Source organism: Gekko japonicus, unplaced genomic scaffold (genome assembly GCF_001447785.1).
Source record: "Gekko japonicus isolate JY-2015 unplaced genomic scaffold, Gekko_japonicus_V1.1 scaffold253, whole genome shotgun sequence".
Taxonomy (NCBI): domain Eukaryota; kingdom Metazoa; phylum Chordata; class Lepidosauria; order Squamata; family Gekkonidae; genus Gekko; species Gekko japonicus.
This window is the reverse complement of record NW_015173681.1, coordinates 1164325-1188984: the sequence shown is the minus strand read 5'-3', so window position 1 is coordinate 1188984 and position 24660 is coordinate 1164325. Positions and strand designations below refer to the sequence as shown.

The 24660-nt window shown below is 47.4% G+C and overlaps 1 protein-coding gene across 1 annotated transcript in view; it reads right to left on the bottom strand.

The window, feature by feature from the left end:
* ACVR2B (activin A receptor type IIB) overlaps window positions 1–24660 on the bottom strand; it is a 197340-nt gene that overhangs the window by 43740 nt on the left and 128940 nt on the right. The window contains exon 2 of the mRNA XM_015423053.1: window positions 11663–11870. Within this exon, the coding sequence (XP_015278539.1) occupies window positions 11663–11870 (208 nt within the window). The remainder of the gene's footprint in view (window positions 1–11662; window positions 11871–24660) is intronic.

Here is a 24660-nt window from a genome sequence, read left to right as displayed (position 1 = left end):
TTGCAGCTCCACTGCCGAGCCCCATGAGGGCCCTGGCGGTGGACCTGCAAGGCCGGTGGGAGTGCAAGGAAGCCCCACGAAGGCCCTCCCTGGCCCCAGGCAGGCAGGGGTGGGGAGAGGCAGGGAGGAAGCAACTTACCCTCCCTCTTCTCCTGCCTCCTCTGGGCTGAATGAGGGCCGGAAGCGGGGCGGCCGGAAGCAGGGGGCAGAGCTTCATCGTGTGCCCCGCCCCCCGTACCTCACCCGGGGGAACTGCGATCTCCCGCGTTCCCCCCCGAAATGACCTCTGAGGTGAACTGATCTCCGTTGCCTGGAGATCAGTTGGAATTCCAGGAGATCTCTAGCTACCACCTGGAGGTTGGCAACCCCTGAAACCGTCGAGTCATAGCTGATTCACAGCAACCTTACAAAGTTCCACCTTGTGGGGGGTTTTCAAGGCAAGAGATGATCAGAGGTGGTTTGCCATCGCCTTCCTCTGCATGGCGGCCCCAGTCTTCCTTGGTGGTCTACTATCCAAGTATCGTCCCTTCTTAGTTTCTGAGCTCTGATAGGATTCGGCTAGTCTGGGCCATTAAGGCTGTTATCTCCCCCCCCCCCTTCTGTTTCAGTGTTTTAGACTGCACACTACCTTGAACGCCTTTATGGAAAGGCAATATATAAATGGAGTAAACAGAAGCAAGCTCTGAAGAGCTTGTACTCTAAATTTCAACATTGGGAGAAACCATAGAAGGAAGGAGAGCGACAGGAGAGGCAAGGCCATTGTGGAACGACCGCTTCTGTTTATGGTCTGCTATAGTTGGAGGTTAAGACGCTAAACTGCAGGCTCTGGAAGGTCGGTAGTTCAGCAGTTCGAGACCCGGGTGTGCCGCATGATGGAGTGAGCTCCCGTCTCTAGTTCCAGCTCCTGCCAACCTAGCAGTTCGAAAGCAAGAAATTGCAAGTAGATAAATAGGTACCGCTTCGGTGGGAAGGTAACAGCGTTCCGTGCACCTTGGTGTTTAGTCATGCCGGCCACATGACCACGGAAACGTCTTCGGACAGCGCTGGCTCTTCAGCTTTGAAACGGAGATGAGCACCACAACCCTAGGGTCGGACTCGACTGACTTTCGAGCAAGGGAACCTTTACCTTTATGGTTGGAGGGCAGCGTTTAGTGACATGGCAATCCTTATTGCCAGATCCATCCCTGCTGATGTCACCAGTAGATCCTCCAACTGCTGGTGCGGCAAACTCCTCTAGCCTTCTTTTTTGCCATATTTGTGTGTGTGTGCGTGAGAGTGTGTGTGCACCTGGAAGTCATGGCGATCCCTGGTGTCTGACCCCTACTGGGGGCCTAAAAGATATTCAGAGAGGTGGCTGAATAAAGCCTGCCCCCGCCTCCCGACTGCTGTTATTCCAAGGAGGTCTCCCATCCAAGTACTTGCAAGAATCAACCCTGCTTAGCTTCTGAGATCGGGCTTGCCTGGGCTATCCAGGTCAGGGCACTCTTTCAAGACTTCTTAATAAGACTACGCACATATGAAATGTTTTAACGCTCAGAGAGCTCTGCCTATACTGCCTCTGCTATCTTTACAAGCTCATAAGACCACCTTACAAATTAAGTCCTTCCTGAGCTTATCAGCCTGCAAAATATTTTTACTAGCCTGTCTAAACGTATTCGTTTGTGGCCCAGATAGCCAGCTTATAAGGAAGCAAACAATCCCTAACCTCTTTTCTGACTTTCTGTCATCTGGAAGCGATCCTTATTCTCCACAAACAACTAGGAGAATGAACAGAGTCTGAGTCCGGCGGCACCTTGAAGACCAACAAAGTTTGATTCAAAGTGTAGGCTTTCGTGCGTAAGGCACACTTCTTCAGACAAATTTGCCCGAAGAAGTGTGCCTTGCACGCGGAAGCTCACACTTTGAATCAAACTCTGTTGGACTTCAAGGTGCCGCTGGACTCAGACTCCGTTCTGCTGCTGCAGACCAACACGGTGACCCGCCTGAATTTTTCAAACTAGGATAAGGTTAATTTAATTATGAGAAGACAGGAGTCACTGAAAAAGACAAGTGTGCTAGGAAAAGTTGAAGGCAACAGGAAAAGCGGAAGACCCAACAGGAGATGGATCAACTCAATCAAGGAAACCACGGCCCTCAAGACCTGACCGAGGCTGTTAACAATAGGAATTTTGGAGGACATGAATTCACAGGGTGTGCCATAAACTGGAAGCGACTTGACAGCAGAAGGAGGAGGAGGGGGAGGAGGAGGAGGAGGAGATTGGATTTATACCCCGCCCTTCACTACCCAAAGGTAGTCTCAGAGCGGCTTACAAACCCCTTTCCCTTCCCCTCCCCACAACAGACACCCTGTGAGGTAGGTGGGGCTGAGAGAGCTCTGACAGGAACTGGTCTTTTTCAAGGACAGCTCTTATCAGAACTATAGCTTGCCCAAGGTCATCCAGCAGGTACAAGTGGAGGAGTGGGGAATCAAGCCCTGTTCTCCCAGATGAGAGTCCGCGCACTTAACCACTACAAAAAACTGGCTTAACACACACACACACACACACACACACGGGTATGCTGGTAGGTATATTATTCCCATATCACAGAACCGGCGCAGAGGCTGAGAGGACAAAGCTGACCAGTGAGCCCACAGCTTACTCACAGGGATCGTGGGTTTAACGTGAACATGGGCTCCGGCTCACGTTGTCACTGACAAGTATGCCACACTAACTCTCTGCAATTATTCAGGGTTGTTCCTGCATTCTATGAACCAGCCTGTCAGCTTGGCCCAGGCTAGACCAGCCTCATCAGATCTCGGAAGTTCATTTATGTGTTTCTTATTTATTTCCTTAAACTCGTACCCCGCCCTCCCCGCCGAGGCAGGCTCCGGGCGGCTAACGTCATAAAAACACAGTAACAATAAATAACAATAAAAACAATTCAACAAACAGCTCGATAACAATTCATCAAAACTAACTTCCAACACATTAAAAGTGCTAGCAGTTAACATATAATACCAAAGATAGATTCACTTGACATTCAGCTCGTTGGTCTTTCTCAGTTTTGGTCAGCGAGCGCAGGCTATCCGTAGTAGACCAGGCACCAGGCTATCGTTGTTATTACACTGATGGTATTAATAAGCATAGGGGGTAATGCGATCCTTATTCTCCACAAACAACTAGGAGAATGAACAGAGTCTTGGTGCGGCCGCACCTTGAAGACCAGCAAAGTTTGATTCAAAGTGTAGGCTTTCGTGCGTAAGGCACACTTCTTCAGACAAATTTGCCCGAAGAAGTGTGCCTTGCACACGGAAGCTCACACTTTGAATCAAACTTTGTTGGGTCTTCAAGGTGCCGCCGGACTCAGACTCTTGTTCATTCTCCTAGTTGTTTGTGGAGAATAAGGATAGCATTACCCCCTATGCTTATTAATACCATCAGTGTAATAAGCATGGACGACTTCAAAAGGGAATTAGATAAGCATATGGAGCAGAGGTCCATCAGTGGCTATTAGCCACAAGGTATAGATAGGGGCTCTGGGGCAAGGGATGCTCTGTCTTCTTGGTGCTTGGGGGGGGGGTCAACAGTGGGAGGGCTTCTAATGTCCTGGCCCCACTGGTGGACCTCCTGATGGCACTGGTATTTCTGGCCACTGTGTGACACAGAGTGTTGGACTGGATGGGCCTTTGGCCTGATCCAACATTGGCGCCTCTTATGTTCTTATGTAGTACAGAACTTTCATTTTGACACACAGATTAGAGAGTATAAAAGGGAAATATCAAGATGCACTCCACTGGCGTCCTCTCAACCTCATTCCTCCATGGTAATATGGGTCTGATTCACACATTCATGCTTGGATCTCACGGACATCTCCCATCACTGACATGCACGTGTGAATGAGCCATGGCACATCAATCAGACAGAACACTGCCTGACACTAGATGTCAATTCGAAACTCAGCTCCTTCCAACCAGAAACTGTTTACGTTTGAAAACTGAGAGTTCTCAAGTAGGGAAATATAATGCACGTACACGCATGACTCACTGCGACGGGAAGAAGAAATGGCAACAGCCTCTCTAAACGCAGACCCCAATGTGTTCCTCTTTTCCAGTACGCATCCATGAATGACTAAGTTTCCCTTTTCTGCAGCGAACAACTCTTGGAAGAACATATTGCTCTCTATGTAACGGCACAGGACATTTTGCTGAGCTTTTTTGCTGTGTGGAAACACCACGGAGTGCTTCCTTCCCATGGATTCTCCAACTTTAAAAAGCTGGCATTAAGCACAATACACAGATGCTACACTAAAGGCGACAAGCTATATAATGGAAAACATGGGCTCTTATTCTTTGCTATCACCTCAAGGTATCCTGCAAATTTTTTCCCTGAGAAGCTTTGATGGGGGCCATCAAGTGCAGGTTAAATAGGGTTGCCAATCCCCAGTTGGGGGCAGGAGATCCCCTGGTTTGGAGGCCCTCCCCCGCTTCAGGGTTATCTAAAAGTGGCGGGGGGGATGGCCGCTGGGCGCTCCATTATACCCTATGGAGACCAGTCCCCGTAGGGTATAATGGAGAATTGATTCGTGGGTATCTGGGGGGGGTCTGAGGGGCTGTTCTTTTTCAGGTAGAGGCACCAAATTTTCAGCATAGCTCTCCTCAAAAAATCAGATCAGGCAACAGCAGTGTGGGTGAAGGCTGATGTTAGCGGATTCAGTGTCAACAATGCATCTTACTTATATAAGCGTCTAAAACATACTAGGCATTTTACATTAATACGGTGCTCATGTGCCTGCAAATTCATGATGTAGATAAGAGCATGAGGGGGGGAAAGGAGAAGAGCTTTTCAAGGAACATAACAACACGAGAGCCCTGCTGGATCAGACCAGTGAGGGTCCATCTAGTCCAGCATCCTGTCTCACACTGTGGCCAACCCGTTCTTCTGGAGGGCCAACAACAGGGCAGAGAGGCCAAGCCCTTCCCCCGATGTTGTCTCCTGGCTCTGGGATTCAGAGAATTAGTGCCTCTGAATGTAGAGGTTCCCCTCAGCCACCACGGCTAGTAGCCATCGATAGACCTAACTTCCATCAGTCTATCTCATCCCCTTTTAAAGCTATCTATTCCTGTGGCCATCCCCACATCCTCTTGCAGCGAATCCCACATTTTAATCACTCTGTGTTAAGCAGTATTACCTTCTGCCCATCATGGACCTAATGTCACACTAACCGGATGGGACACAAACTGTTCACTCTTTTAAAAAACCTAAAACAAGGCTCCAAAGAGTTGACACCGGGGCAGGAAGAAATAATATTTTAATAGAGGGTTCTTAACAGGGAAATGGAAGGGAGAAGGGATGGAACTTTAAAGAATCTCTTGGTGGACAGAGAAGAGGCCTGCCGTATATATCTATATGGAGAGAGCTCCTTGCCCTAAGGGCCACAGGGAGGGAAGAAATGGCACAACTTGAGAGCAGAGTCTAAGTAAGACGATGGTTACATGATGAATGGGGGTGCACTTACCGGGAACGGGGAGGGAACTAGCCAGAAATAAATGCGACCATGTAGGGATGTCGGGGTTGATGCTCTGGTTTGTGGGCAAAAACTCTATGGTAGAATTAGTTTCTTGCCATAGAGTTTTGCCGAAAAGCCAGAGTGTCGTCCCCCCCCTTGTCACCAACATGCCTACATCACTTCCAGGTGATGTAGGCATGTCACATTTATTTTCGATCTCTTGCCGGGTAGGGGGGTAATTTCCCCCACTTCCTGATAGCCCTGAAGCAGGGGGAGGGGCTCCAAACCAGGAGATCCCCTGCCCCCAACGGGCAACCCAACTGGCTGAGCCAAGGATGAAAAGACCAAGGAACGAGAGAGAGAAAAATAAGTGGCTGAGGCCATGAATTAAGAATGCGAAGAAGGTGGCTTGACAATACAACGATAACTGTAAAATGATAGAGGGGGAACTATTTCCAGCATGAGGGGAAACCTAAGTGAGCCCAGGAGTGAAGAAAATTTGTTCCGCTGGAAGGAAGGAAGGAAGGAAGGAAGGAAGGAAGGAAGGAAGGAAGGAAGGAAGGAAGGAAGGAAGGGCCAATAAGCAAAATATTAAATTAGCACAGGATAGAAGGAGAATCATCTGCAAGAGAAGAAGGAGAAAAAGGAGAAGGAGAAGAAGAGGAGGAGGAGGAGATTGGATTTGTACCCTGCCCTTCACTACCCAAAAGAGTCTCAGAGCGGCTTACAATCTCCCTTCCCCTCCCCACAACAGACACCCTGGGAGGTAGGTGGGGCTGAGAGAGCTCTCTGAGAGAACTGCTCTTGAGAGAACAGCTCTGAGAGAACTTCTGACTGACCCAAGGTCACACCAGCAGCTGCGAGTGGAGGAGTGGGGAATCAAACCCGGTTCTCCAAGATTAGAGTCCATGCTCTTAACCACTACATCACACTGGCTCTCTTCGGTGGATTCAAGCAGAGTCATAGTGCAGTCCTAAACAGAGTTACACACCTCTAAGCCGATTAACTTCCACAAATTTAAAAAGGTAAAGTTTGCCATCAATTTTATTTATTTATTTATTTTATTCAATTTATACCCCGCCCTCCCCGCAATAAGTGACTCATGGAGACCCCACCTCATGGCGTTTTCCAGGCAAGAGATGAACAGAAGTGATTTGCCCCTGCTTCCTCTACATAGCAACTCCAATCTTCCTTGGTGGTCTCCCATCCTAGCACTGACTCTATTTATCTTCCAAGCTCTGATGATGAGGCTAGTATGGACCCTGTTTATCTTCCAAGCTCTCAAGCTCAGGCTAGTCTGGGCGATTGGGGCTGCTACAGATTTAGAAGGGTATAGTTCCGTTAAGGGTTGCACCGTCAGGAAACAATAAGCTTTAGAAATATAAGCGAGAAAGCGACAGAATTAACAGGCGTTGGCTAGAGAAGCAGTACGCAGTGACGACATTTAAACATACGCAGCTGCCTTATATCAAGTCTGACCATTTGTTCGTCTAGTTCTTGATGACGTCACCTGACTGACAGCAACCCTCCAGGGGTGCAGACAGGCAGAAGTCCCCCTTCCCCAACACCTGCTGCTTTCAATTCTTCTACTGGAGACATTGGTGATCTAACCGGGAACCTTCTGCATACAAAGAAGCTGTCCTAGCCCTGAGTGATGGCAAGTCCCCATACTGGTCTCCTATATGGGGTATTTTTCCTCTAGGTTTCCCTTGCTCGAGTCGAATCCGACTCTAGGGTTACGGTGCTCATCTCCGTTTCCAAGCCGAAGAGCCAGCGCCGTCCGAAGACGTTTCTATGGTCATGTGGCCGGCATGACTAGACGCCAAGGCGCACAGAACGCTGTTACCTTCCCACCGAAGTGGTACCTATTTATCGACTTGTGATTTCTTGCTTTCGAACTGCTCGGTTGGCAGGAGCTGGGACCAGAGACGGGAGCTCACTCCGTCACGCGGCACACTCGGGTCTCGAACTGCTGAACTACCGACCTTCCGGTCTGCAGCTCAGCGTCTTAACCACTTGAGCCACCGCAGCCCCTCTAGGAGAGCTGTAATCATTGCCAGGAGTGCCACAGCCTCTCTTGGCACATTCCCTGCTCACTGAGCTGTACTCTAAAGGAACGTACGTGAGAGCTGTAAAGGAAAAAGGAGGCTGGAAGGCAAGTTTTAAAATGTGGGAAAGACGGAAGGGTCGTCTTGGCAATCGAGAGATGAAAAAGAGAGGGAGACACAGCGTACAGGTGAAATATAATCAGGGCTCTAGTCGGGGGGGAGCTCTCAGGTACGGAGCTCCGGAAGAGAACCTCTAGGGGGCGGGGCGGTCATGTGGTGAAGCCCCGCCCTCTTCTTTACCCCGCCCTCTGCTTCGATCCTCATTCCGTTTGGGAATGAGGATGAAGCAGGAGGGTAAGTAGCCGGGCCTTCTGACACACTTCCGGTGATGTCAGGGGGTGTGGCCTTCTGTCACTTCCGGTGATGTCAGGGGGCGTGGCATATGCAAATAAGTTATGCTAATGAGTTATGCTAATGAGCTCCTGCGCCTCTTTTTCTACAAAATGACCCCTAAATATAATAAATCCTGTCTTCTTCTGCATACTGATTCTGTGATAAGGATCAGGCTCTTGCACAGAATAGCTGTAAGACAGTCGGGAACGTGAGAACAGAGGAAGAGAAGCCGGGAGGAGAAAGGCAGAGTGGGATATTATCTGCCCAGCTGAGATAGTGTAGGCCAAGAGAGGATAGCAGACAGCCGAAAGGGGCCAAGACAGACTTGCCGGACTCCAGCTGGGGCCTGGAGTTCTCCTGGAATCACAACCGATCTCCAGGCGACACAGATCGGTTCCCCTGGAGAAAATGACTCCCTTGGAAGGTGGACTGTATGGCACTGGACCCCACTGGGGTCCCTCCCCAAACACCACCCCCAGAGTTCAGTAGCACCTTAAAAGACTAACAAAATTTGTGGCAAAGGGAGGAGGAGGAGACTGGATTTATACTCTGCCCTTCACTCGGAGTCTCAGAGCGGCTTACAAACTCCCTTCCCTTCCCCACAACAGACACCCTGTGAGGTAGGTGGGGCTGAGAGAGCTCTTTCAAGAGCTGCCCTGAACTATGGCTTGTCAGCAGCTGCAAGTGAAGGAGTGGGGAATCAAACCCGGTTCTCCCAGATCAGAGTCCACGCACTTAGCCACTACACCAAACTCTCATGAGTCACTGCTCACGTCTTCAGATACTAATCCCTTCTTCAGACTCACGAAAGCTCATACCCTACCACACAGGGGTCATTTTGTAGAAAAAGAGGCGCAGGAGCTTATTAGCATAACTCAGCATAACTTATTTGCATGTGCCACACCCCCTGACATCACCGGAAGTGTGTCAGAAGGCAACACCCACCACTCAGGCTCCACTGGACTGTTTTGGATTGCTAGCTATGGGGGGGGGGGAGAGAACGTGCAGATCTGTCTTCGCAGAGGAGGGAGAGCTTGTACCTGAATAAAATTTGGTCTTAAAGGTGCCACTGGACTGTTTTGGGCCGGGGGGGGGGTCTGCGACTTATCTGGCTGCTTCTTGCTCTGACTGAGGGCTGCTGGGAGCAGGGGGTGGAGCTTGTTGCATGTGCCCGCCCCCTGAACTCTTTACTGCCCGAGCTCCACTCCTGTGCGCTCCTGCAGGAAATGACCCCTGCTACCACAAATTTTATTACTCTTTAAAGTGCTACTGGACTCTTACTCTTTTCTACTAGAAGAAAGAGACATGAATAAAACCTTTAGAATAATAACTTTGTGAGATACAAGTGAGATCAAGAAGGGGTACTGCTGAACTCCAAAGAACAAAAGAGAACCAAGCATCAGAGAGTGATCAAGTACACCAAAAGACGAAGAAAAAACCAAACAGAATAAAGACAGAAAATAGCCTTTGTGACTCCACATACAATTCTCATTAGAGATTTTCACACAACCCTCTCAGTAAAGATGTCAAGTTTAAAAACAAGATTGAAAAAGGGTCATAAAGGGGATCTACAATTGTAACAAATAAAGACTGGAACTTGGAAGAGGGAAGCAACAAATGTGTACTAATTGACAGCCATAAAAGATTTCTGAAGGAGGGCAAGGTTGAGAGCAACATCAGGGGATAACAGACATAAAACAAATATAGCTGGATTAGAGTCCTCTAGTACCTTGGAGAACAACAAGGGTTTTGAGGTATAAGCTTTCAAAAGTCAAAGTCCCCTTGAAGTGTGTGACAGAATTGTAGGGGGAAACAGTTCATAAATGCCCACCTCCATATTTAATCAGGAGTTTTTAAAAAAAAATGTGAAAAGATATCATGGTTATACTGCAGCCACTCTATGCACTTGGACGTCCTTCATTTTTGCCCGCTCTAACGGATGGCTGGATTGGTTAAAAAATGGCAACTATAATTTGGTTATCTAATGTTGGAATAATTGCCTGGTCTACAAAGGCTGGTAACTAATAAATATACACTGTAAGAGATGTATAAATTAACGTGTTCCACTTGTAACTATCATTCTATAAAGTGCATAATGTGCTATTATCACATCCTTATCAGGTACATGTATTCAGTTCATTCAGTTTAACAACTACCAGTCAATTTCTCATCAATATTTTTAAAAAATCAAGCCCCAGTGGGAGTTTCCGGAATTGCAAGCCTGCTTCTACTTGCACAAAGTCTTCCAAAAGGGGGGGAAGCTTTCAATTGTATTCTGTTGATGCTTATTGCCGGTCCTACAAAAGACTGTTTTCTTTTTTAATATGAGGATGAGGAGACAGAGTAGTCCATACCACTTTAGGCTGAGGGTGAACGATTACTTTTTCCCCAGGTTCCTTCATATTAATAATTCCTTGTTGTAAGTACAATACTAGCGCAGAGAATATGATGGACTAGGCTACAACTTTTCTTCCTGATATGCTAATGTTGTACTCACAAGGTGTTTTTACATGCATACATAGAGGAGGAGGTATTACAAATCTGACTGTCTTCACTTGCTGTTCAAAACGGTACAGCCCTCAAAATCCTATCACTCGAATCTGTTACGTGGCTTGGGAGTTACTGCCAGTTCTTATGCTTTTCCTCCTTTTTCTAAGGATTTCTATTGTGTCGCTTTTATTTGGTGTGGTGCCTCAAACAAATATTTTGGAGAAGCAATCAATCAATAAATGAATGAATCAATAAATAAACTGCAACCTAGCTGAAGTTTGGCTCCCTCAACTGAAAGAAGAAACTGTGAGGTAACTGCGCTAGAAAATATTTCAATAACAATCACAAAATTTATACAAAAATGTGTACAAAAAATCATATAAATGCACAAGGCAGTTGAAAATGGTGTGACGATGGTCTCCGGAATGTTCTATCGTTTCGATACTATTCTTCTTCCGAAAGTGGATGAAAGCAGCGACTCTTGGTCTGTCATTTCAACAAGTAGGTATCAAAAAAATTCATTAATATTCACCGATGTCCAGAGGTCATTTCGGGGGGGATCGCGGGGGATCGCAGTTCCCCCGGGTGAGGTACGGGGGGCGGGGCACACGATGAAGCCCCGCCCCCTGCTTCCGGCCGCCCCGCTTCCGGCCCTCAGTGGAGCTGCAAGGCCGGCGGTGGCGGCCGGGACCATTGGGGGCAGGGTGTGTGGCCTTATGACACACTTCCGGTGATGTCAGGGGGTGTGGCATATGCTAATGAGTTATGCTAATGAGTTCCCCTAGCTCTTTTTCTACGAAACGACCCCTGCCGATGTCTCATAACTTAGTTGCAAGAAATTCTCTGAAAGAATGTTCCTAGGGCAAAGTGCTTGTGTGTGACCATCGTCACACCATTTTCAACTGCCTTGTGCATTTATATGATTTTTTGTACACATTTTTGTATAAATTTTGTGATTGTTATTGAAATATCTTCTAGCGCAGTTACCTCACGGTTTCTTCTTTTTGCGGTCTGTTCTGTGACTGTGACCATCAATTTTGAGCCTCCCTTGACTGAAAGCCTAGCTCTAACCACTCAGAGCCAAACTATCATTATGGCTGGGCATGGGGCAATTGGTTGCCACCTCATCGGAGCAAACAGAAGCAGAGAACAGAGAAAGACTGTACCCTTTCCCAAAGGCACGCACATGGATGCAAGCCCCCCCCCCAAGCCGGGGCACCATTTCCCCCCAACTGGGTAATCACCTGTCGTAGCAGTTGAAATCATCTAGCCAGCAGCCTTTCTTCACCAGCTCAATAAAGCCCGAGTTGTTTCTCCAGGAGGCGTAGCAATGGAGACGTTTGTCCTTCTCCCCTTCGCAGCGTTCCACGCCGCTCTGGTTCGTCTTCTCCAGCTCCCAGTTGGCATTGTAGTAGATGCATTCCCTCGTCTCAGCCTCGCCATGGCCTGGCCCTGAAGGGAGAGTCAGGCAGTCAGTTAATCCGTCTTTATTACGGCCCATGGGCCATTCCAAAGCAGGAAAAAAATATTATAAAATTAATAACCTACATAAACTCTCAGTATACATCATTTGTCCTGATATATCTAACAGCTTAAGGGCTAGAATCTGAGTAGATTATACACAGGATGTTAACTCAGCCCATATTTTCATTGCAGAGAACAGAAACTTGGCCACAGATATAGTACTTCTCTGGCCAACCCTCCACCAGTAAGATTTTGAGAGTCTTCTGTCCAGTTTTCTATCAATCGACACAGGAGAATTCTAATTGGAAGCCCCATAACGAATGGAACAAGACATTCCCTCCCCCCATTTTTTCACAAAACTGTTGTATTTATTGTTTATTCATTAAAATAGTTACATGCCATCTACAGTGACTCAAAGCAGCTTGCAAAAGTCGGATAAGCAGAACAACACACAATAAAAAGGTACGAAGCAAGCAACAAAGACGTTAAGAAGAAGAAGGAGAAGAGATTGGATTTATACCCCGCCCTTCACTACCCAGAGGAGTCTCAAAGCGGCTTACAAACTCCTTTCCTTTCCCCTTCCCACAACAGACACCCTGTGAGGTAGGTGGAGCTGAGAGAGCACTGACGGAAACTGCTCTTTCAAGAACAGCTCTGACAGAACTATGGTTTGCCCAAGGTCATCCAGCAGCTGCAAGTGGAGGAGTGGGGAATCAAACCCCGTTCTCCCAGATTAGAGTCCGCACACTTAACCACTGCATCAAACTACAGAACCATCCATTCATTAAAAAACAGTAAAACAAATGATAAACCACTCTGTTTGCTAAAAAAGAATGATCCCAGACAGCCACCAACCAGATTACTTCAGGGAACAAACACGCCCTGAGTTCTCCAGAAGAGGAATTTCAGAGACCTGGAAACAGTGGAAATTTTTGTCCTTGAAAGTCCCCTCCCCCAGTACACCCACTGCTGGAACACGGAATTTGTTTTTTTGGTGGAGGGGAATAAGTGAACCTGGTAGATCTAGCTTGGACAGTCTCCATCTTGTACCCTACTAGCCCTGGAACAGATGAAGTCGATACTGCCTACAGGAATGAGCAGTGGGTCTATCTTTAAATGAAAATTTTTGCTCTTTTTCTGTCTCTTTTTTAAACGCTATGGTTCTTGTGATGTCAGGGCTATTTTTGGGCAGGAACGCACAGGAAGGGAGTTCCGGCAGGCTCCCAAGTTGGCCACGCCCAGCAGGGAACGCATTAGCATAACAGGCCACACCCAACAGCAGAAACTCATTAGGATGGGCTACATTAGGGGTGTGTGGCCTAACATGCAAAGGAGTTCCTGCTCCAAAAAAAGGCCCTGGGTTTTGACAACAAACAAGGTAAACAGAATAACAAGCAAAAGGTGGGTGTGACTGGATAACCACACTTCTGGTAACATGTGGGTGTGGCCTAATGTGCTACTGAGCTGTGATGTCAGGGGTGTGGCCCAATAGGCTAATGAGTTCCTGCTGTTGGGTGTGGCCTATTATGCTAATAAGTTCCTGCTGGGCTTTTTCTACAAAAAGAGCCCTGGACTGATGCTGATTTCTGCACCATGGCAATCGCGTAGGTTCCAATTATCCCCACACACCAAGGAGGGCCAGTTTTCTATTTCTGCCCCTGATAAATCACTTCCCCTCATTTTGAGGGATGCCTTAATGCAGTTTTGTCAGTGGGAGCTGCATCAACTATCATTCTTCAAGGTTCTGCGATTGTCTACAAGAGTCTCTAAAATAAATGCAACTTATCCCTCCCCTGTATCCACATAAATGTACGTGCATGATGACTAAAGCATGAGGCCATACCAGCTGGCTTTTTCACGTGCTGCACTTGTTGATTCATCCTATGAGAGGCCGTGGCTCAGTGGAAGAACCTCTGCTTTTGTGTGCAGAAGGTCCCAGGTTCAGTTCCTGGCATCTCCACTTTAAAAAGGGTCAGACAACAAATGACATGAAAGACCTCTGTCTGGGACCCTGGACAGCCACTGGGTCTGACTCAGTACAAGGCAGCTTTATTTATTTTTTCATTTCTTTCATTTCTTCCCATTTATACCCTGCCCTTCCCAGAAGTGGGCTCAGGGTGGGTAACAACATCATTTATACAAAAAAAAATTGTTCATAAAATAACATTAAAATTTAAAACATTTTCATAAATATTAAAATGGTGGTCACAGCTAATAACAAACAAACAAAAAAAACCGTGATGGACCAGCCCATGATCTCTTAGGTAAAGGTTCCCTTGCTCGAAAGCCAGTCGAATCCGACTGTAGGGTTGCGGTGCTCATCTCCGTTTCCAAGCCGAAGAGCCAGCGCTGTCCGAAGACGTTTCCCTGGTCATGTGGCCGGCATGACTAAACACCAAGGCGCACGGAACGCTGTTCCCTTCCCACCGAAGTGGTACCTATTTATCTACTTGCAATTTCTTGCTTTTGAACTGCTAGGTTGGCAGGATCTCCTAACCATTGGTAATAGTAGGACAACAATGTTTCTTCTTGCACTGGGATTTTTAACCAGAAGAACCATAGCTTCATTGTTGTTTTTTTTAAAAAAAAACAACAGCAGAAGTCAGGCTAACCGCAAAATAAATGAATGGGGCAGGATTAGTTCACAATGATGCCGATGGAGGCCACAAAGCAAACCTTGTTATGAAGACTGGTTGGGGGGGGGGCTCCTAGCAAGCATGTCTCTACTTCAATTGTTGAGTTGTGCGCTTCCCGTGATTGCATACCCGCCATCTGTTAATTTGTTATCTCAGCTCTGATGTTATATCACCATGGCAATGGGGGAATAATACCATTGACAAATTGCCTCCAAACGTACACCAGGTTTTAAAGCCTTTCCTTTTTTCAAAAAAAAAACACAACAAAAACCCACACCAACAACTCCCTGGCAATTAAAGAAAAACACACCTCCTCGCAAGTGATAAAAATAAAAGTCTTGACAACCACATTGTGACTCTAAAATTTCAGCTTGCGCCGAGATCGCAGCAGTCAGTTCCACTAACAGAAAAGGAAGGCTGAATTTTGCACATTTCCCCCCTCCCACTGCAGACCTTAAACTGCTCCTGGGGGTTCCTTTGCCCCTCATATAAGCACACAGTTGCCAACCTCTCATGGGGCCCGGGGGTTCTCCCAGAATTACAATCGATCTCCAGATGACAGAGATCAATTTCCCCCGGGAAGAAATGGCTGCTTTGGAGGGTGGACTCTGGCATTACACCCCACTGAAGTCCTCCCCCTCCCCAAACCCTGGCCTCCCCCGGCTCCACCCCCCCATATCTCCAGGAATCTCTCAACCCAGAATTGGCAACCCCATGGGGCAGCATTTCAGGGACATCAGTGGGATGCAGAAAGAGAGGAGAGGCGGGGAAGTTTCATTCCGCAGACAGACGTCACTTCCATTAGCGGACATGATTGGTCGGATCCAACCCATGATGTGGTGGCGTCTCTTTTCTATTCCCCATCACTATCTTATGGGTTTTTTAAAAAAATGGAAAGAAAACTTCAGCTTAAGTTATTAAGGGAAGTAAGTATTAAGTATTCTAAGTATTTGAAGGGCTCTCACTTAGAGGAGGGCAGGGATCTGTTCCTGTTGACAGCAGAGGATCATAGGACTCCAGTGGGCGGGAAGGTATAGGCTGGATTTTGGGGGGGAATTTTTTACAGTAAGAGTAGTTGAGCAGTGGGCAGCCTCGGGAGGTGCTGAGCTCCCCCTCCCTGGCAGTCTTTAAGCAACGGCCGGACAAACCCTTGTCAGGGATGCTCTAGGCTGATCCTGCACTGAGCAGTCAGAGATGTCAAACTCACTGGAAATGTGTTTGTTGTTGTTCAGTCGCACAGTCGAGTCCGACTCTTCGCGACCCCATGGACCAGATCACGCCAGGCCTTCCGGTCTTCCGCCGTCCTCTGAAGTTGGCTTAACTTCATGTTCGTTGCATCTATGACACTGTCTAACCATCTCATCCTTTGCCGTCCCCGTCTTCTTTGACCTTCAATCTTTCCCAGCATCAGGGTCTTCTCCAGTGAGTGCTCCCTTCTCATTGGGTGGCCAAAGTATTTGAGCTTCAGTTTTATTATCTGGCCTTCCAGGGAACAGTCAGGGTGGATTTCTTTTAGGATTGACTGATTTGATCTCCTTGCAGTCCAAGGGACTCTCAAGAGTCTTCTCCAGCACCATAGTTCAAAAGAATCTATTCTTCGGCGTTCGGCCTTCCTTATAGTCCAACTCTCGCAGCCATACATGACTACTGGAAATGCCATTGCTTTGACCATGCGGACATTTGTTGGAAATGTGTTATTTAAAGTTTTTAAAAATCTTTAATTGTGTTTGTCTGTGTCCTTTATAAAGTTTATATCTCCGCTACCCGGCATTACCTGTTATGACGCACGTGGCCCGGCCCTACAAGGTCTCATGAATGTCAGATCCAGCCCTCATAACAAATGAGTTTGACACCCCTGGACTAGACGGCCTGTATGGCCCCTTCCAACTCTGTGATTCTATGAAATCATTCACTGAGAATAAGATCGTTATTCTATTCCCTTACCCAAACTAGCCCTTGGAATGCGTTTTAAGTCGGATGTTATTGTAACCGACTTGATGTGACGGGAGAACACAATCAAGATACAGTTCTCCTCTGAATAATCTCAAGGTATTTGTGGAGAAAGAAGACTTGATATTTTTACAAAGGAAATTCAGAAGAGAATTCATTACAAAAACACCATATCCCTGCCAAGGCTCTGGCAACCCTGTAACCACAAAGAAACACTATACAAATCAATGAAACGACTCAAATAAGTTTGTGTCAAAATGCCAGCCTGAAATTGCTGGGTAAACAAACGGAATAGGAGAAACAGATTACTTGGAAATCGCACATACAAATCAAACCTAATTAGCAGAGCAGCATAAGCAGCCAGGAAGCTGGTAGCTTGTCTGTTACCAAACGGAGGTCATCAAATTTAGATCTCATCTCAGACACAAAATTCATTTGACAGACTTAGGGAAGCAGCACTCTGTCAGGTTTATCCCATCCACAAATACTCTGCAGTGTGGGGGATAATAATGATGACCAACCTTACAGGAAGGGAGGGAAGGTGGCATGTTATAGCCTGATCTTGGAAGCAAAGCAGGGTCAGTACTTGGAAGTGAGACCACCAAGGAAGGATCTGCAGAGGAAGGCAATGGCCAACCACCTCTGCTTGTCCCATGTCTCGAAAGTCCCTTCTTGGGGTCACCATAAGTCTTGGATGGGAGACTACCAAGGAAGACTCTGCAGAAGAAGGCAATGGCCAACCACATCTGTTTCTGACTTGCCTTGAAAGCCCCTTGCTGGAGTTACCATAAGTCTTGGATAGGAGACTACCAAGGAAGGCTCTGTAGAGGAAGGCAATGGCCAACCACATCTGCTTCTCACCTGTATTGAAAATCCCTTGCTGGGGTCACCATAAGTCTTGGATGGGAGACTACCAAGGAAGACTCTGCAGAAGAAGGCCATGGCCAACCACATCTGTTTCTCACTTGCCTCGAAAGCCCCTTGCTGGGGTCACCATAAGTCTTGGAAAGGAGACTACCAAGGAAGGCTCTGTAGAGGAAGGCAATGGCCAACCACATCTGCTTCTCACCTGTATTGAAAATCCCTTGCTGGGGTCACCATCAATCCCTCTAAGCTGAGTTAGTGTGAGCCAGCTCACAGTTTTTTAGCCTCCGGCTCACACATTTTTGTCTTAGCTCAGGAAGGATGGCTCCAGAGCCAACTAATTTATGCAGTAGCCAAATCGCCGGCTCACAGCTTTAATGCCAGTAGCTCACAAAGCAGAATAATTGCTCACGAGACTCCACAGCATAGAGGGAACGTTGGTCACCATCAATGCTCCCTCTAAGCTGTGGAGTCTCATGAGCAAAAATTCAACTTTGTGAGCTACTGGCATTAAAGTTGTGTGCAAGCGATTTGGCTACTACGTAAATCAGTTTGCTTTGGAGCCATCCCTTCCTGAGCTAAGACAAAAATGTGTGAGCTGGAGGCTAAAATACTGTGAGCTAGCTCACACTAACTCAGCTTAGAGGGAACGCCATAAGTCTTGGATGGGAGACCGCCAAGGAAGAGTCTGCAGAAGAAGGCAATGGTCAACCACCTCTGCTTCTCACTTGCCTTGGAAGCCCCTTGCTGGGGTCTCCAGAAGTCGTGGAAAGGAGACCACCAAGGGAGGCTTTGCAGAAGAAAGCAATGGCAAACCAACTCTGCTTCTCCCTTGCTTTGAGAGCCCCTTGCTGGGGTCGCCATAAATAGTTGTAACTTGCTGGCACATACATACACACATACCTTACAAGGTTGTTGTAAGGATGACAAAACAATGTATGAAAAAAATACTTTCTACACTGAATATGCCATGCAAGTGCTAAGTTTTATTACCTGAAGCGACAGAAGCAAAGCTTAAGCCTTTGGATTTGAACTAAGGCAGCTTGTGCTGTATGAGCAAGTTATCATGGGTTGGATAGAAGAAAGGTTAAAGCGCTTGGAGGTCTTTAGCTTGGAGAAATGACAGCTTAGGGGTGACATGATCGAGGTTTACAAGATTATGCATGGGATAGAGCAGGTTGAGAAAGAAGTACTTTTCTCCCTTTCTCACAATGCAAGAACTCATGGGCACTCAATGAAATTGCTGAGCGGTCGGGTTAGAACAGATAAAAGGAAGTCCTTCTTCACCCAAAGAGTGATTAACATGTGGAATCCACTGCCACAGGAGGTGGTGTCGGCTACAAGCATGGACGGCTTCAAGAGGGGCCTGGATAAACATATGGAGCAGAGGTCCATCAGTGGCTCTTAGCCACAAAGTATAGATAGGAACTCTCAGTTTGGGGGCAAGTGATGCTCTGTATTCTTGGTGCTTGGTGGTGGTGGTGGGAACAGTGGGAGGGCTACTAGTGTCCTGGCCCCACTGCTGCACCTCCTGATGGCACCTGGTATTTTTGGCCACTGAGTGACAGAGTGTTGGACTGGATGGGTCATTGGCCTGATCCAACACTGGCTTCTCTTATGCTCTTATGATACAGACAAAACTGGCAGTTTCCACCAATTCCCCCTTTCCACTGCAGACCTTAACCCTAACCCTTACATTCAACAGATGAGGCAGGTCATTAGCAATGCAGAGATACCAAAGTAGCTGCCCTCTGAAGAGGATTTCTCTTGCATATCTGATTGAGTCACTGTTATGGTTTTGCTCCCATCCAACTCCAAGGTATACAGAAATATAACTCATACAGAAACACAGAGGATGAGCAAGAGTCATGCTTGAACACAGAAGTGTGCAAACACATGACACACGAACACAGGATATCAAGGTAAGTACTTGGGGGAGGGGCTGTGGCTCAGTGATAGAGCATCTGCTTGGCACGCAGAAGGTCCCAGGTTCAATCCCCCGCATCTCCAGTTAAAGGGACCAGGCAGGAGGTGATGTGAAAGACCTCTGCCTAAGACCCTGGAGAGGGACTGCCAGTCTGAGTAGACAATTCTGACAGTGATGGACCAATGGTCCATAAGGCAGCTTCACGTGGCAGCAGAGATCCCAGTGGATTCCGCTTGGGACCGTCTGCATGCCAAGCAGATGCTCTCCTACTGAGCCAGGCCCTCTCCCCTGCTTTATTTTGGCCATAAAAGAGAATGTGTGCCCCAGCTACTGTAACTTTGGGTAACAAATGCTCTCCCTTGCAGGATCAGAGCAGAAACCATGTGCAGAGCCTAGAGAGATTTATGTTTTAAGCCTGCTATGAAGTGTGCTGAGTCCACCACGATTGGACCCCTCCCCCCAAGAGCTTCCCTATCGACTCTCCTTGACATTTTCAAATACCACAATTCCAAATTCAATTCACTGACAACGCTGGGGGAAGAACGGTAATGCATGTAAGTGGACAATAAGACGCTGGAAGTACAGAAGGTCAGCCATCGGGCAAGCCATGCCCCCAAGAGCTGGACTGTGTTTCTTTTCCCTTCTTGACTCTCTCTTCCACCCAAATAATCAGAGCTGAGGAGCTGGCAGTCTCCTTGGAAAGATGGAGCAGGGGAAGGAAACAGAACTGAGCAATATCTCGGCAAGCTGCTGTGACGGACTGTGCTTTTTAAAAGCTTAGAAATGCTGTACAAAACAGGTAAAGAACTGTGAAGGGTTAATCCTTCACAGGAACAGAGAGCCTTGAGCGACAGGCTGCTCCAAGCGATCTGACTGGTTAGCATCAGCTGAGCAGAGAGAGACTTTAGAGCTGAATGCTGAGGAGGAGGAGAATACATTTGGAATTCAGCCCTGACTGAGAGCAGTGTTAAGAAGACAGGAGAACTGGGGAAAGTTAGCAAGGAAGTTTGGGAAGTAGGCGGAGACACCCATTCAGGCCAAGGAAAGGGGATTTAGATATTCCAGAGAGAGAAGAATTTCCCTACCCAGTCAAACAAGGAGTTAGCTCTGAAGAGTGCAGAGATCCTGGACTGGTGTGGTTAGAAACTGCCTGTAGAAACCTTAAGAGTCAGTTAGAAACCCAAGACGAGTACTGGTGTTTTAAGAGAGGGGGGTTGGGTACTGGAAAGTGTGTACCAACCTTCTGGAAACCAAAAGAGCCAGAGAAAACTCAAAGAAAGTCTACGGGAGTGTTTGGGAAAACACTAGAACAAAAGCCTCTCAACATAAAGATTTAAGTCACTGTGAACAGCTTAAGAAACTCTCATTAGCCTGAAACATAAGAACTAAAGTCTGTGCATGTACTGGTTTTCACCTCAGACTTATCTATACTGAGTTACCTCAGAAATTTCAACCTCTGATTTCACCTGACCTTCCCCCTCTATATTGAATAAAATCGTCTGTTAATTTGGAATATAAAAATGTCTTGAATGCCATTAAAGTTGAAGGGGGCTACCAATCCTTCCCTCAGGTTCCTGGGCTGAGCAAACACACAAAATACCATACTGTGACAAGGCGGAACAGCCAGAATTCTTCAGGAAAGAAGAAAACACATTACTGGGGCGGCTCAGTCAGTAAAGGGAAAGAAAAACAGAGGGGAAATCTTGCCTCTGAGGGACGGAAATGGACAGGGCCGTCATAGCTGCCAAGTCAGATTGTGTAAAACGTTGTTATGAAATCTTCCACACATCAAACTCTAAACAGAAAAAGACACAATGGCTTGGTTGCAAGCAGCCACATCCTGTGGCGAGGATTTCCCCGTGACTTGATAAAGGAGTGGAAAGGGAGTTTCTCCCCAGATGGAAATTGTACACTGCAGCAACCAATTTCCTTGGACATCCCCCTCTCTGACCTCAGTGTTTGTGTAGCAAATATACACTGCTGTAGAGTAGTCAAGACTGTCACACAGGGTTGCCAAGTGACTTACCTTTAAAAGCGGGGGGAGAGTTGGTCCCCGGCTGGGACATTTGTGCACGCACAAAGTGCGCGCACGTCACAATGATGTCGCCCAGAAGTGATGTGATCACGCTGGGCACATCGCTGGCTGACACTCTAGCAATCAGCCTGGAAACCCTATGGTACCATAGAGTTTTCAGGCTGATTGCTAGAGCGTCAGCTGGCGACGTGCCTAATGTGATGGCGTCACCTCTGGGCGACATCATTGTGCCGGGCACGTCGGCCCGAACCGGGCACGTCGGGGGCAGGGTTCCCCCGCCGGGCTTTTCCAGACTGGCAGATTGGGGACCCTTTGAGCGGGGGAACCTCCGCCCTCCCGGGGGACCTAGCAGCCTTAGTGTCACACGAGGACCTGGAAGTCCTAGATTCAAATCTCCACTCTGCCACGCAAGCTCACCCAGGTGACTTTGAGTCTGTCACACACCGTCAGCCTAACCTGCCTCACGGGGTGAGGATAAAATGGAGGGGAGGAGAATGTTGTAAGCCCCCTTGAGACCCACTGTGGAGGAAGGTGGGGTACAAATCAAGTAAAATAAACGAGTAAGATTCAAACAGCGGCTGCAGCCAGAGCACCTACAAATCGACATTCAGTAGAAAGGGCTTCTTAAGATGCTGAAATAATATTTATGGCTGGGAAGTAATTCTAAAGGAGGGGAAGTAACCCCCCATAACAACATACTGGCTATGCAGAATATCCATTTCAGTGTCCTGGCATGTTATTCATGTTTGGTGCTCCACGTATTTTCCGCCATGGAGGGAAAGATGCACAAAATACATCAGTATTTTGTATTTTTCTCTTCTCTGGATTCCTGGTGGTTCTCTTCGTTTCTTTTCAGTGTTCCTCCTGGTTTATCTACCACTGCACCCCAACCTGTGTGCAAATATGTGTGCTATGTTCTGCCATCTTCTCTCCTGAAGAAACAGGTTGTTCCCCATGAAAACTCACAGTATAGCAAGGTGGTAGAGGCCATCAGCTGATCCACACAACTTGTCAAGGGGAGGGACCGTGGCTCAGTGACAATAATGCATGCTTTGCACACAGAAGGCCTCAGATTCAATCCCTGGTATATCAAGCTAAAGGAGAGGAGGAGGAGGAGGAGGAGGATTCCCCTCCCCACAACAGACATCCTGTGAGGTCGGTGGGGCTGAGAGAGCTCTGACAGAAACTGCTCTTTTTTCAAGAACAGCTGTGCCAGAACTATGGCTTGCCCAAGGTCATCCAGCCAGGAGCAAGTGGAGGAGTGGGGACTCAAACCCGGTTCTCCCAGATTAGAGTCCGCGCACTTAACCACTACACCAAGACCTGTCTCTCCACAACCCTGGAGAACAGCACTCTTATTCAGAAAAAAACAACACTGAACTAGATGGACCAGTGGTCTGATTCCATATAAGGTAGCTTCATAGGTTTGTTTATTAGGACTTAAAAACACTTATAACTTTGTTTTGAAACAATGTACACCCCCTGCCCTCAGCACTTTATGGAAAAAAGTTACTATATAAAACCACGGTCAAATGGCCCACACTGAATGCACAGCAGATAAGAGATTAAAACAAACAAGGCACCATAAGCCAAACTGTCTGATAAAAATCTACACAAAACAGACTCAGAATCTTATGTTAGGATCACACTACACATGATGTGGGAGATCCAAGATTAGGCTCCCCTGCTTTAAAAAAAATAATAAAAATAGCCCACATGGTGGCTCCAAAAATTAGGGAAGTGGGGAGGGAAGGGTGTTTAATCTTTTCCTATTGTATGCTTTCCCCAGTTTTAAACTGACCCCCCCCAGCACCCCCAGCTCGCAATAGCCTCACGGGAGGAACAAGACAGATGCAACAGACATTCAGCTCTTAGTTGCTGCCATGAAGGCAACAGTAGTATGTAGAACAACTAAAAACAACTAATAGATGGCATATAAAAGGGCACAATGTAGTACTCCCTGGCAGCGAAATAAATATCCTAAAATCTGACAGAAGGAAAGGAGAGGGGAAAAGAGGAATGGAGGCCAGTCTATGGTGGGAAAAACCATCGCTGCCCTCAGCCATTGGCCTGGCGGAACAATTCCATCTTACAGGCCCTGCGGAACTGCATCATATCTCGCAAGGCCCGGATCTCACCCGGTGGAGTGTTCCACCAGGTCGGAGCCAGAGCTGAAAAGACCCTGGTTCTAGTTGAGGACGGCCGGACACTCCCCCCTCCCAGGGTCGTGGGATTCATGGGAACAAAAAGCCATGCAGGTTGAGTGTCAGCATGGAGGAGGGGGGGACTAAAAGGCATGCAAGTTGAGGGGCATGCAAGTTGACGGCTGAGGGGTGACATGATTGAGGTTTAGAAGATTATGCATGGGATAAAGGAGGCATAGAAAGAATTACTTTTCTCCCTTTCTCACCGTACAAGAACTTGTGGGCACTCAATGAAATTACTAAGCAGTCGGGTTAGAACGGATAAAAGGAAGGACTTCTTCGCCCAAAGAGCGATGAACACATGGAATTCACTGCCACGGGAGGTGGTGGCGGCTACAAGCATGGACGGCTTCAAGAGGGAATTAGATAAACGTATGGAGCAGAAGTCCATCAGTGGCTATTAGCCACAAGGTATAGATAGGAACTTTCAGTCTGGGGCAAGTGATGCTCTGTATTCTTGGTGCTTGGGGGAGGGGGCAACAGTGGGAGGGCTTCTAGTGTCCTGGTCCCACTGCTGGACCTCCTGATGGCACCTGGTATTTTTGGCCACTGTGTGGCACACAGAGTTGGACTGGATGGGCCACTGGCCTGATCCAACATTGGCTTCTCTTATGTTCTTATGGGCTGCAATGAGGAGGGGGGAAAGGGCAAAATCTCCCAGGCCCTAGAAGTCCACATTGATCCCAAGATCCCGGGGGAATTCACTTTCCTGAGGCCAAGGACTGCTGGTAGGAGGGGAATAGGGGAAAGATCTGTGATCATCAGCAACTCTGCTGACAGATCACTGGATCCAGTCCAGTGTTTTAGTTTGCTGGATGCCATGGTTTGGTGATAAAAGGATTCTAGAAGTCCAGCTTATTCGGAAAACAAATCACGGCTACATCTACTTCCATGGCACCAGCTGCAGCATGTCATAAAATCCTTAATCTGCAGCTAAGCAATAAAGACATACCTGTAACTGTTCAGATCTAAAGTGACCTTAAGTGAACTAACACCTGGAAGACTTTAGACAAGTAGGATTTTTTGTATATATTTTCCCTGCTGGGACAAATATGGTGACTCTGTAAACCACCCTAAGCCTGCATGCGGGGACGGCAGGATAGAAATGGAAGGAAGGAAGGAAGGAAGGAAGGAAGGAAGGAAGGAAGGGAGGGAGGGAGGG